The 13352-nt window shown below is 39.9% G+C and overlaps 1 protein-coding gene across 5 annotated transcripts in view; it reads right to left on the bottom strand.

Moving 5' to 3' along the window:
• The window catches only part of LOC139472279 (helicase domino-like), an 81161-nt gene that overhangs the window by 16884 nt on the left and 50925 nt on the right, over positions 1-13352 (bottom strand). For 4 of the 5 annotated variants that reach the window (XM_071254699.1, XM_071254700.1, XM_071254701.1 and 1 more), the window contains 9 exons: positions 13010-13326; positions 12320-12522; positions 10597-10766; positions 9170-9366; positions 8678-8792; positions 7902-8060; positions 6752-6931; positions 6319-6402; positions 2884-5283 (listed from right to left, as the gene is read on the bottom strand). In XM_071254699.1, coding sequence (XP_071110800.1) covers positions 3700-5283; positions 6319-6402; positions 6752-6931; positions 7902-8060; positions 8678-8792; positions 9170-9366; positions 10597-10766; positions 12320-12522; positions 13010-13326 — 3009 coding nt within the window. In that variant the 3' untranslated portion in view covers positions 2884-3699. Of the gene's footprint in view, positions 1-556; positions 593-2883; positions 5284-6318; positions 6403-6751; positions 6932-7901; positions 8061-8677; positions 8793-9169; positions 9367-10596; positions 10767-12319; positions 12523-13009; positions 13327-13352 lie in introns of those variants that run through there. The other variant, XM_071254704.1, reaches the window with a different exon arrangement.

Here is a 13352-nt window from a genome sequence, read left to right as displayed (position 1 = left end):
TTTTATGGTATTGCACCAATATTTTTTATTCATCAAAATGAATAAGAAATGCTATTATCAATTTGTTGTCTGCAAACTGACAAAACAAATATTCCCCAAATTTGATCTACACATGCTTAACCTTGCACTATGTACTATGGATTTTGCGATTAATACAGGCTATGCATTTTTGAAAATATTGCTCAAATAATTTTCAGAAACTTATTTTGGGGAAGAAATGACAGACAGATGGAAAGCAATGACAGAACTGAAAGTGCATCATTGGTTTGTTTGATAAATATTTTCATGTGAATTAGTCATGTGACACCACCCATGTCTCTTTTCTTAAGTTGTACTTGATCAAGTTCATTATGGTGGTTATTAAAAAATATTTCCTGACAAAGGTCTGTTTTGTCCATTTTCAGATAAATATTTCTCGGTTCTAATGAAAACAAGCAAACTTAAAATGAGATGCGATTATGTGAGTGCTGTAACAGGGAGTTGGCGATAATTGGTCCTCGGTGACAACTGGTTGCTAGCCAGTACATGGTTCGAGAGTCTTCTGAAAACAACTCACCGGCATGGTTTCTGGTCCCAAGTCAGAGACATACACCTGGAATTAAAGAAAAATCTGACATTGTCATTGGAACCCTTGAATAGTGAACTCTTGCATGATTTGCTTCATGAATCTTGGCATATTCATTATGAAAAAGGAGATTAATGTGCATGGTACTGTAGAAGAGATCTCCCATTTTGTATCCTAACATCTTGGCAAGGATAAGATGAGTTGATGGTACGTTGTCAAAGAAGTTATCCTAATATCTGGTCTTTGTGTTCTAAGTTAAGAGCATTCATCCACATACACTACAGGTAAAACTTCATTTTCTTGGGACCGGCTTCTGCGTCTTCCATTTAAGTATATCTCATCAGCAGAGGTAGAAACTAACAGTTTTAGTCCACTGGTCATGATAACATTGCACAGCCTTAACTATTGAGCAGTTTGGCAAAGGACGATAGGACTAGTGCCACTTTCTAACGCTGATGAGAGTTAAAACATACAGGATATCATGGTGGGAGAAAGGAAAATTTGACATAACGTCTCAATTTCAATTTGACCTCACGATACCTTCAATCTTACACAAGCTTGGTCAGGCAAATGTTACGTGTTATCAGACAGAATCCGCAGATAACGGTTGGAGTGTTTAGTTTGGGCGCTAACTTGGTGTCACAAACGTCAGATGTTTGTGCAAGTGAAGGATTCAATTTCTGACATCAACACACAGCCAAATGTCTTCAACCGCACCAGAAAGGGCAGCTTTCTCCATAAATAGATGTTTAACATGTTCAAACCAACTGGATAGTAAAGATGCTGGAAAATTCTTTGAAACTAGCATATTGATAGCATTTAATTCTTCAGCTACCTTAAATCACTTATTTTGACAATAGTATGATTTTCTTTCATTGACAAACTCTACAAGTCTGTCTTTAAACTTCACAAGTAAAGAAACAGTAATGCAAGTCAATAAACGGCCCACTGGCGTTCCATATCTACATGTTGATACTTGAGATTGAAACTGTACGGACATCTTTGGAATTCCCTTCTTGTGGTTCTACTTCCGTAAAGTACAGTTGTTCCTCATCCCCAGTTCAAATCCATTACTTCAACTTTCTATATATCTTAATTCTTTCTTTAACAAAGCAAACAACTTGCCCAACCTCCCGCACTGGATCACTGAAATTTTTTGTGAATTTTATTTTGTGAATGTAAAGACGAAATATACCATAATAGATGTTTACTTCTGGGTATTAACACATGGCACTAGTAACTTACGTTTAACGTGTCATTTGACTTAAATGACCTCAGAGTCTGTGACTCAATGTATCCAAACTTGTGGCTTTATTCTTGCTATTTGTTTGTTGTTTAACGCCTCACTCAGCAATATTCCAGCTATATGACGGTGGTGTTGACATCATGAACATCGTACATGAATCTGAACATCTCTAACAACTGTGTATTTAGAGATCTCACAAATGCGCCATTGCTTATGTCCAAACTTTGGTCAAGCTTTCCATGAACACGCATGCATGTCTTTTCAACTATTCGAAGAAAATTATGAATTCACTGATGAAAAATTGCTTTTCAGTAAAAGTTATGCAATTAAAGTGACAAGTTTTCATCTTTTTTGATTTTCAAAATACCATTCAGTTTCTCTGCCAGGATCTTATTTCAGATTTGGCAGGATTACAGGCGAACATGTTGACGGTGACTGTTACACAAGTAGTCCATTGTGGATGTGTCATGGTTTTCTGCGTGCGGATGTGTGCCTGTAGTCTGCATCTCACTTTGTGGCGTGTGTAATGTGGGCCAGTGGCACAGCGGACAAGGTGGTTTGGTGCCTATACGTTTAGTCTTAGCAATGAAGGATGAACATCAAATGAAATCGCATGCCTGGCCAACCCAAATTACACTCAACCTGCACTAGAACAGAACACTGTTCGTGCAATTGAAGGGCTTTCTCTTGACTTATCATGAACATGCCTAATAAAGGTCATTAATGTAAAAGCCATAGATGTTTTATTAATACTACAAAATTTTAAACTTCCCTAAATTTCAATGCACAGTTTACAGAAATGTCAAACTGATTTCTAAAAGCAGAAAGCATGAGTTCAGTTAATGCTTAATGTTTTGATTTGTTAGACAAATGTTACCAGCATTTCACTTAACAAGAACAAAGCCCAACAATAATTTTGGCAGTGCATAAGTGAGACACAGACTACAGCTTAATTGCCGTAGTCGTTCATGGAATTTTGTTGAGACACCAAAAACCTTGAGCAGATCAGTGCTGTGGCTACCCGGCCGGTATTACACATGCACAACAGAGTGAAATGAGATGCACACACAGAAACATTTACAAAATCTTTTATTCTCAGAAAACATTATTTTGACATTTTCTCAGACATTTTGCATTATTGTTTTCATACAGATGCCACACTTCATGCATCATGACTATATACATCCACATCTCACAACCGCACAATTTCCATATGCAGTCAGTTCAACAAGCAGATTCACACAAATACTCATTTTACCGTAAATGTCATAAAATTCAGGCTAACGCAACAGATATAGCATCATTCTTTGAAAAATAAAAATCTTTCATGGACAATACTTGATCATAAAAGTCCAAATAATGACACTGTCGTAAGTTTGCCTTGGAAGAAATGAACGTAATTTTTTGGCATTATTTGGGTTTGATCAATTTTTCAGCCATTTTGGCCAAAATACTTTTCTACTTGACAAGCAAGCACAGAAATGAATCACTTAACAGAAAAAGAGCAGAAGTCTATGAGCAACTGCTGTATGCAACAGAGCAGAGCAGTGCCAGCTTCCGGAGATATTCACAGTTTTATGTTCCGTTAAAAAACCCACATGGAAATCCCCCTTGGGGTGTGACCGTCTAGCACACAAGAGCATTGTTTCCCGGGTACTGCAACTACTATCTTACAGTCGAGGTAGCATGATGAAAGGCTTGCAAAAGAACCAACTTAATATAAGTTCCTTTTGGACTTTTTTCCATGAAGTACATTGTCAGATATGAATCATCAATGACATTCTTATAATATGCACATATAGTTGATTATGTAGCGTCAGTTAACATGTGGTTAACTTGTGTAACCCTACTGAACACATTCTCTAATACCAACTGAATCACGGGGAGATCACCCCGTGTCACGAATCTCATTCACTGGATGGCCATTGCTCTCCTGAGAAGCCGACCGAGTCCTCTTAGGATTGACTATGACAAAACTTTGTGCTGGAATAGCTTGATTCAAGTTTGTCTGAATAATCTGATGTCTGCTCAACGACATAGCTTGGTTGTTGAGAATAGGAACATGAAGACTATTGGTTTTGACAATATTGTAGGCAACTCCTGGTATCGGCGACGCTATGACGTGATGGGTGGGCGGAGCAGGGGCAATAGAAACTAAGTTGACCCCTCCACCAAGGATGCTGGTTTGAGGGAGAGGTGGTTTCGCAGCTTCTTGGAGAGAAGCTCGACGGGTACGGATAACAAGATTAGGGTTGGACCAGGGAGGAGGCACAGAGTTCTCCTTTGGAGAGAGAGGGGTCTGCTTGGCATTGATAGGGGATCTGATACGTGGGGTATTATTAAAAACCTGAGTTGGGACTGGTGCAACCAATCGAGTCTGCATTTGGGAAATAACAGAGTTTAAAGTGGCTCCACCAGGTGAGATAACTCTGGCAACAGGAGACGACACAATTACCTGCCCCTGTGCAGGACCTGCAATGACCTTGATAGGCTGGGGAGCTGCATAGGCCTTTCCCTGGGTTATGACTATCCTATTGTGAGGGACAATAGCCCTGCCTTGCGGAGTGTTGATAATCACATTGCCTTGAGTTGGCAGAGTCAACTGCCCGCCTGGACTTGTGGTCAGTGAAGACGCTAAAGTCGGGACTTTGAGAATGGGTCTGGAATCAGCCTGCTGGATGAGTGGTTGAACCACCTGTTGGGTAGCTGCTGCTGCACAAGATATCCTTGTGGGGTTGGCAGTAACCTCAACCACTCCAGCACTATGGGCATTGGGGACAGGGTGGGAGTTTAGTTTCAACGCATCTGCAATGTTAACAGCCATGGGCAGGGATGTGGGAGTGAGCAATGAATTAATCTTAATTTCTTTTTTGACCTCTTTCTTTACTGACTTAACGTCTTTCTTTGGTTTGGGAACTTTGGGAGTTTTTTCCTTGGGCTCTTTAGGGGTACTTTTAGCTTCTTTAGGGGTATTTTTAGGCTCTTTAGGGATATTTCTTGGCTCTTTGGCAACCTTAGGTGTAATCTTAGCTGCTTCTTTCTTGGTTGCTTTGGGAGTTTCTTTCTTAGGCGCAGGTTTTGGTTTCGGTTTGGGTGTAACTTTCTTTACTTCTTTCACCGGGCTGAGATTGGGCTTGATGGTTTCATCTCCTGAAAGTTTTAAATCACCCGACTTCTGCCTTAACCTCTGTGACCTAGGGCTGACATCCTTCACCTTCTCCTTAGCCTCGTGCAACCTCCCACTACTCTTTAAAGCCCTTGACTCAGGGCAACTATCGAGGTCATCACTAGTATAGGAAGAATTTTTCTTTAGTCTGGTTTTCTTCTTTTTCTTCACCTGGTTATATGCATCATCCCGAGAGTATGTGTACAACATCTCGTCCTCCTCCAGCTCAAGGCGTCGCTCTTCCTCCTCCTTCAACGCCTTCAACCGAGCAAGCTCCCATTCCTTCTTGGAGTTCTCGATGTCCTCCTGCAACAGGTATCAATCACAAGACTGCAGAGCTCCAGATAAGCTTTTTGTGTTGTGGGTATTTTACCCATGCACTTTAAAATCATTGGGTATCAGTAATTCTATCTGGGTATTGAAATTTGTGTTACCCACTAGTTTTTACACATGTGGGTATTCAAGTTAAATATTTAAAAACATCTAGTCCCTGCAAATGGTGTCGTGTGGGTTCGAGAGCGTTATAGGACTAAAAAATATCATAATACTTCCACTAGAAAGTGTGATGGCAAATGATCATGATGTAACTGTCCTCGTGGAGTTTGGCAAGGTAGACGGAATGCCCGTTTATAATTTCAAAATAAGTTCCTGATTTGCTAATCGAATATGCATGGTTACTTCAGAATATTTTGATGATACGCACAAGTTTTATTTTTGTAGCGTATCTGTAATGTTCGTTGCGTATTTGATACACTTGGATTTTATTTTACTGCGTATTTCTGCATTTCTGTTGCGTACTTTACGCAGATACGAAGATTATCTGGAGCTCTGAGACTGTCACATGGACTCACCCACACTTATACCAACACTGTTACTTGTTGCTTGTCTAATGCCACACTCAGCAATATTCCAGCCACATGACAGCTGCTTGTAAATAATTGAGTCATAAACCTGTGATAGATGCAAGCATAAATCCAAGCTGACGGAGTATGTTGGAGCCGACCACTTGACCCATGATATTGCATCGTACAACAATAACAATACTGGGGTCAAATTTTAAATTGAAATCCCAATGAAAATAAAGAAATAAGATAATTTGATTCATTTAAACGATTCAACTTGCATAAACTTCACATTAATTGTGTGGTATTTAGTCAATACATGAATACTTTTTATAACAAACTACAATTTCAATTGATGTGGGCAGCTGACCTTTAAAAACCAATAAAATGTGCGGAAATTTTCTCTTTCATGAAGCAGGAACAAAAGGCACTCAAGTTGACTGCAAAATAAATGAGGACAGTGCCAGAGAATCGTATATGTAAGCATGCAGTTACACACCTCTGCAATCATGAGTTCTTCAATAGTCTCAGGTTCCATCTCGGCTTCCATCACACAAACAGCATACCGCTCAATTGGGGTAAGCTAAAAGGAGGTAGTCACATTCAGTAACGGTTAATTGCAAGCAAACATCAATGTAAACATCAAACAACGTAATGTAATCAGTTTTTGAAAAATGTAAGACATAACATTATATTTTCTCCACAATAAAACACTGTGAAGTCATACGGTTTCAAGTGACCAATATCTGCGGATAACAGCTAAAATGTCTTTGAGCAAATATGGGAAAGTTATTACACCAGATCAGTCTGCCCTTATGGGAAACATGACATCTGTACGTGGAACTATCCACCTCCACCCAATGACATCCAAACATGAATCAAGTGATACTAATACTGCATGTCCACAGCTTAACTTCTCATTTCAGTATTACCTCCTTGTCCAGTTGTGCAAGCTCAAGTTCCACCTTGGAAACTTCCTCATCTTTTTTAGATTCAGCCTCTTTTTCATCCCAAGGAATGGTTTCGTCAAACTCGGCCAGTTCTGCCTTCTGTTCAGCTTTCACCAGTTTTACTGCAATGGCATCCGTCTCATCTTCCGCCTTGCAGAGAGCCTGAAACATAACGAATAGGAGAATGAGTGGGCCAACGTCAGTCTGAGTCATCATCATCATCTGTTACCACGACACCAAGAAGAAACTTTACATACTCAAAAAAAAAAAAAAAAAAAAAAAAAAAAAAAACAGTTAAGGATCATGAAATATTTTAATGTGACATTTTTCATTCAAATTCATCAAAACCCGTTAACATTATACAGTGGTAGAAATTAACATTTCAAAGCGACTAGTCCCTATAATGATAACATAGCAAAACTCTTAAAAATGGCCAATTTCTATTAGTTCTTATGATACCTTAACTATTGGGCAGTTTGACAAGGACTACAGGACTAATGCTTATTTCAAATGCTGATTATAACAAAGATTATTCAAGATCCCGAACTTTGTTCAGTATAGGTTCCTTCATGGATAATTTGGTGTTGTGCTTGAGCAGGCAAGAGATTTCTGGTAGGTTAATAATGTCATGTTTCAGAGAATATGAATGCAGGGGTCAGCAACTTTTCACCTATATCAAGCACTGGCAGCAACAATGTAGCCACCTGATCTTCATCAGCTGACGGACCAACAAAGTGGACTCCTACCCTGGACAAGGGCATGTCAGAACAGTGAGTGAGTTGTGTGTAACCCCGCTTTTAACATAATTTCAGTTATATCACGGCATCAGCTCAATGTGGGAGGAAAGCCCGAAGTGATGCAGGTCTCAGACGTTTACCACTTCGGTGAAACCCACGAGCATGGGTATGGTGCTGACAAACCTAGAAACATAATTGGGGTGAACCAGAATTCGAACCCACAATGATAGGTTTCTGGCGTGCCAAAGGGACGCAACTCTGCACAGCGAATCATGGTGCCTTAGACGACTGGGCCACCCGTGCACCTGTCAGAACAGAGCAGGCTCTACGTCTACAATTCTTCAAAAGGACGACTTTCTTTCAACTTCTTCTAAACACTCGTTGTCATAACTCACCTGTTCAAACTGTGCCAGCACATTTGTTTCTCCTTCGGGAAGTTTCTTGGGAGGTTCCTTATGAAGTTCCTTCCCTTGCTTGAGAGCTGCCTGGGCTTGCTTCTCCTTTGCCAGAGCGTCAAGGCCAGAGGGTTCCTCAAACAGTTCCTTGATAGTGTGCTGAAAATACAATAAATATTGCAGGTGATTCCATGTCATTTGCGTACCAACCAAATATTTTTTTGTTCATGCTTGCATAAACTGAAAAAATTAAGTCACGCCTACCAGCGTACTAATGTTTCCTGATTAGTCGATAAAAGAGTTTTATTATTGTGTTGAATGATGTCACGTATCATCTACAGGTTTGAGGGGAGGGGGGAGGAGGAGGGAGAGAAAAGAGATTTTCTGATTAAATAAGTAGTCTGTGCAGTTACTGACAACATACATTACAAACACTTTAAACACAACACCAGCATTAAACATATTGCTTGCATCGCTCCATAGGATAACATCCTGACATCAGTGTCTACATTCATTACAATGCTGATGGGTAATGTCCAACAGCACAGTTTATTGTTTAACACACTCAGCAAGTTTTCAGCTATGTAACGGTGACAAGTAAAATCAAGTCTAGACCAGACAATCAAGTGACGGATATTTGGAGCAACAATCCTCAGCATCCAAGGTGAAAAGGCACACAAAAAACCAAGTCACTGAGCCTCGTTGCCTCATAAAACAAGCAAAGGCTGCTGGGGGCCAATTCTGACCTCCCCATGGGGACCCACAGCACTGCTTACCTCCTTGAAGAATGCAGTGGTGAAGTTGCCTCCCTCAATAGCCAGATCACCTAATAACCTCTTTTGATTTGCTTTCTTGAGAATGTTCTCCTCAATTGTTCTCTCGCTGATGAGTCTACAAGAGTAAAGTACAGGCAAATATGTTAATAAAAAAGATGAGAAATTTATATATCTATATCTTTATCAGATAACTAAGAAAATCTGCGCAAGAACTAACGATACATCATCGCTCAAATGTTCTCAGTCATACATGGTATCAAGACTTGAAATAAAATAATAACACATACAAATGTATTAATATTACAACAAAACATTCACGACAGTTGATTATTACTGTTATTGTTATCATGCAGCTGTGGACAGGTATTATTCAGGTACAGCGCTGACAAATCTAGACATGTTGGAAACAATCAGGACAAATCGGCAGTTTGAACTTACGAGGATGTAGACAAAGACAAAATGCACCTGCACTAAACAGTGACTGAGCCCCACCTGTATATATGCACATCCCTGGTCTGACCGATTCGATGACATCTGTCTTGAGCCTGGGCATCCATGGTTGGGTTCCAGTCACTGTCGTAAAATATCACAGTATCTGCCCCTGTCAGATTGACGCCAATGCCGCCAGATCTTGTTGACAGGATGAAGCAGAAAATACGACGATCCATGTTGAACCGATCCATTAATGCCTGGCAACCAAGTCAGAAACTAAGATGTTAGGAGGATATTCTTCACATATGTTCGTTCTACGGACAAACATGGGTGCTAAAGTACTCACGGAAATGAAAAAATAATAATGTTTTTCTCAATTTAAAAATCGACACAAAGTGTTACGTAGCTGTAAATACGAAATAACAAAACAACTCGAAAAGTACTAGTCTGGATTTGCTAGTTTGATCTCAGTGAACAATACAAAATGTACTTTACAGGAGGTAATTTGTCGGCACTTTTAACATTCAAAAATAAAACTAAGTCCAAATTGACATAGCAGAAACAGACTATAGGCATTACGCACCTGTTCTCACCTGTCGTCAAGGTGTCATAGGTCACCTTGATCTACTTACACCTGGTTATGCCCTGTTTCACAATAGTCTGTTTTATTCACATTTTTGCACACTTTTACGTGTAAAAAGGCATAAAATCATTTGATACGCTGTATTTGTGCCACGGCCCAATTAGTACTAATTTAGTTGTTTGAATATTTACACATTTTGTATATTAACTGCAATAATTTAAGATCTGAGGTCGAAAAAACAGTTTTTTTTCATTTCCGTGAGTACTTTAGTGACTTGTTTGCTAATGGGAGTGACCAAATAGATACTGACAGTCTTCATGTTGTCTCATAGTTTAAACTTCATATAAAGGTATATTAATAAGTGTCCAAATAGACAGATCTTTGATGTTTCGGAGCATATACTCACGCCATCAATTGAATGAGTGAGTGAGTTTGGTTTTACGCCAATTTTAGCAATATTCCAACAATATCTTGGCTGGGACACCAGAAATGAGCTTCACACATTGTACCCATGGCAGGGATCAAACCTGGGACGAGAGAACGCTTTAGCCATGAGGCTACTATGTAAGTAAGTTTTTACTCTGAAACGTTGTGTTCCTCATAATAAAGAAGTTGACATCCATAAATTCTCTTCCTTATGAGGGGCGGTCGTGTAGCCTAGTGGTTAAAGCGTTCGCTTGTCACGCCGAAGACCCAGATTCGATTCCCGACATGGGTACAATGTGTGAAGCCCATTTTTTGTGTCCACCGCCGTGATATTGATGGAATATTGCTAAACATGCTAAAAGCTGCGTAAAACCATACTCACTCTTCCTTATGTATATCACTTCTAAATGCCTTTATAAGACAATTCATGTGTACAAGTACTTGGCCTTGCTATGCTGAAGCTGCAATGGCGGCATACCTGTCTTTGCTCTACTTTGGTGGTGCCATCAAGCCTGAGATATCGATGACCATGGTAGCTGAGGAAGGCCTCCAAGACGTCCAACATCTTCGTCATCTGGGTAAAGATGAGGACTCGGTGACTTCCTGATTTCAACCGGTGGAGAAGTATGTCCAGGGTCTGAAGCTTACCTAAACAATAAGAAAATTATGTCACAAATTTCTAGGTGACAAATTTATGCACGAAAACCTAAGTTCTTTTCAATCCTCAACAGAATATTCCTTAACTAGATAGATATATATAATACTTATTGTTTCAGACAAGGTGTCCAACCACCCATATCGTGTGATCAGGGCATAGGTATCTGATGGTTTTACTCTTCGAGATCAGTAGCGACTTGTCTTGCAAGATTGTCAGACAAGTGAATCCTGTTAATGTCTCGTAATCACAAACAAGTTCACATACAAAAACATCAAAACAAAAGGTTAAACAAAAACAACAGAAGGCAATGATTTGTTACAGTTCAATGTTTGGATCTGGAAACAAGATTACCAGATTCAATAAGCATCTTATGTAGTATTTATTTCATTTCACAGAAATATAGACCGGTAGTCGAGGTTTCCAGGTATCTGGGATCTGAACAAGTGGGAAATTGTGACCAATGCACAAATGCATGACACATTTTCATAGCCTCAAAACGATAAATCATATTAAATTTCAATCCATTTATGAAGGAGGAACAGTGCATCCGATAGAAACTTGTCTACAGTTGCAAGGCTCAAGATTAGGTTGTCATAATTAGAACTGATATTTAAATCTGTCATGTCAATAACCACTGTCATTCTAAACTTATACGCTCACACTGGTTACAATTTCATCAGTAAATTACACATGGTTCAGTGTTTCAGACAAGGTGTCCAACCACTCATATCGTGTGATCAGGGCATAGGTATCTGATTGCTTTACTCTTCGAGATCAGTAGCAACTTGTCTTGCAAGAATGTCAGACAAGTGAATCCTTTTAATGTCTCGGCAGTGTGGCTAAATGACATTAGAAGACGTCGAAAAGCTCCAACTAAAGAGTTTGGGGAATCTTCATGATATTGCATCTGAATTTGTTGTAACACATCCATGACACTTGATGTCCATTCTAATCAAACACTAACAACAAAACACACCCAGCTACACCAACTTACCATCATCACACAAGAGGTGAGGTGAGGTGAGGTGAGGTGAGGTGAGGTGAGGTGAGGTGAGGTGAGGTGTGTGCGCATGCACACTAGTCCGGACTGATACCGATTTTATAGTGCTAGCACACTGAGATACCATGTTGCAGTTCTACATAAATACCCCACTCAGACAGTATACTGACTCCGAGCGGACCAGTCCTTGTTTTAGCCCCTTAATGCCGAACGCCAGATAGGATAACAAGAAGTACCATCTTTAATGTCTTCTGGTATGACACGGCGTGTGATTGAACCCCGGACCTTTCACCCTTCGGGCGGACGCTCTACCAGTAGACCACGGACGCGGTCCCATCATACAAGGACAAGCTGAACATCAGCAATACTCGTCCGAAACAAGAGTCCAGTAAAACTGTTCAGTCTTGTAAGCTCAGCTAATAATAAAAACGTACTAAACATGATACAAAAGCCAGGTTTACAACGACAACATGCCAAAAATCATACAAGAACAAGCTGAACCTCAACCTACATCAGCAATACTGGGCCAAATGACAAACTTACCACAATCATACTCTATAAGCCGGAGCTCCGGGAACTGGACCATCATTTTAGTTGAAAGACTGTGTAGACATGCTGTCTGGGGGGAGACTTCTCGATGCAGCATGAAAGACATTCTCTTCTTGGCTTGTTCGGCTGATGGACAGGGATGAGATACATGCATCTTTATCGTGGGCGCAACCACCGATGGAGTAACGAACAAGTACCTGAAAACGGGAGATGTCACTGGCACTGAGGTTAAGCTTTTACACTCCCTGGATCAAATATACGTTCTACATAAAGATGTCCACACATACATACTGCTCAAAAGAAGTAAAGGACCACCCAACTCTTTCAAGGAAATATAGATAATCTGTCATGACATGACATTCACTGCAGTGATATGAAAGAATGAGTCATCCTTAACTTATTTTGAGTATCATATCAAGTGAGACCTTACCTCATTTTTCTTCACTTTATATTCCAGAACCGAAGTCTAAACTTTACCAATCAAAGGGGAAGATACCATGCATTAAATAAAACTAGCCCCAAACTTATTTCCGACAAAGGGAATCTGTAACTAGATGTTTAATTAACAAGCAGCTGTATCCTTAACCAGTCTCATGAAATCAGGAATTGTTTCTTCTAATGCTGATGATATCTTGTTTCTCCTTCATCCCAACCTGTCTGTGTAATTCACACCACTGGACTCACCGAGAAAGAATGTCCCTCAATTCCTGCAAATACTGTTCTGGAGTGTGAATTAATTGCTTGAATATATCTGACTGTTGCCAGTAAAAGTCTGGATGATCTGGGTTTTTACAATGATGAGCACATAAACACTGCACATAGCCAAGTCCATGCCACAAATTGTCAACAACATGGGTCCTTGATAACGTTTTTGTCACATCCACAGCCTCGCACAAATCTTGTCCATACACTGGCTTCATGTCACAATGTTTTTTATTCATACTTGAAATATATTCCAGCTTGTTTTTCCGTCTTTCATGTTTCTTGACTCTTAGACTCCGCTGTAAGAAACAAAACAGTAGTTTGA

Source organism: Haliotis cracherodii, unplaced genomic scaffold, assembly GCF_022045235.1.
Source record: "Haliotis cracherodii isolate W230 unplaced genomic scaffold, xgHalCrac1.p SCAF_24, whole genome shotgun sequence".
Lineage (NCBI taxonomy): Eukaryota > Metazoa > Mollusca > Gastropoda > Lepetellida > Haliotidae > Haliotis > Haliotis cracherodii.
This window is presented reverse-complemented; position numbering and strand designations above follow the sequence as displayed.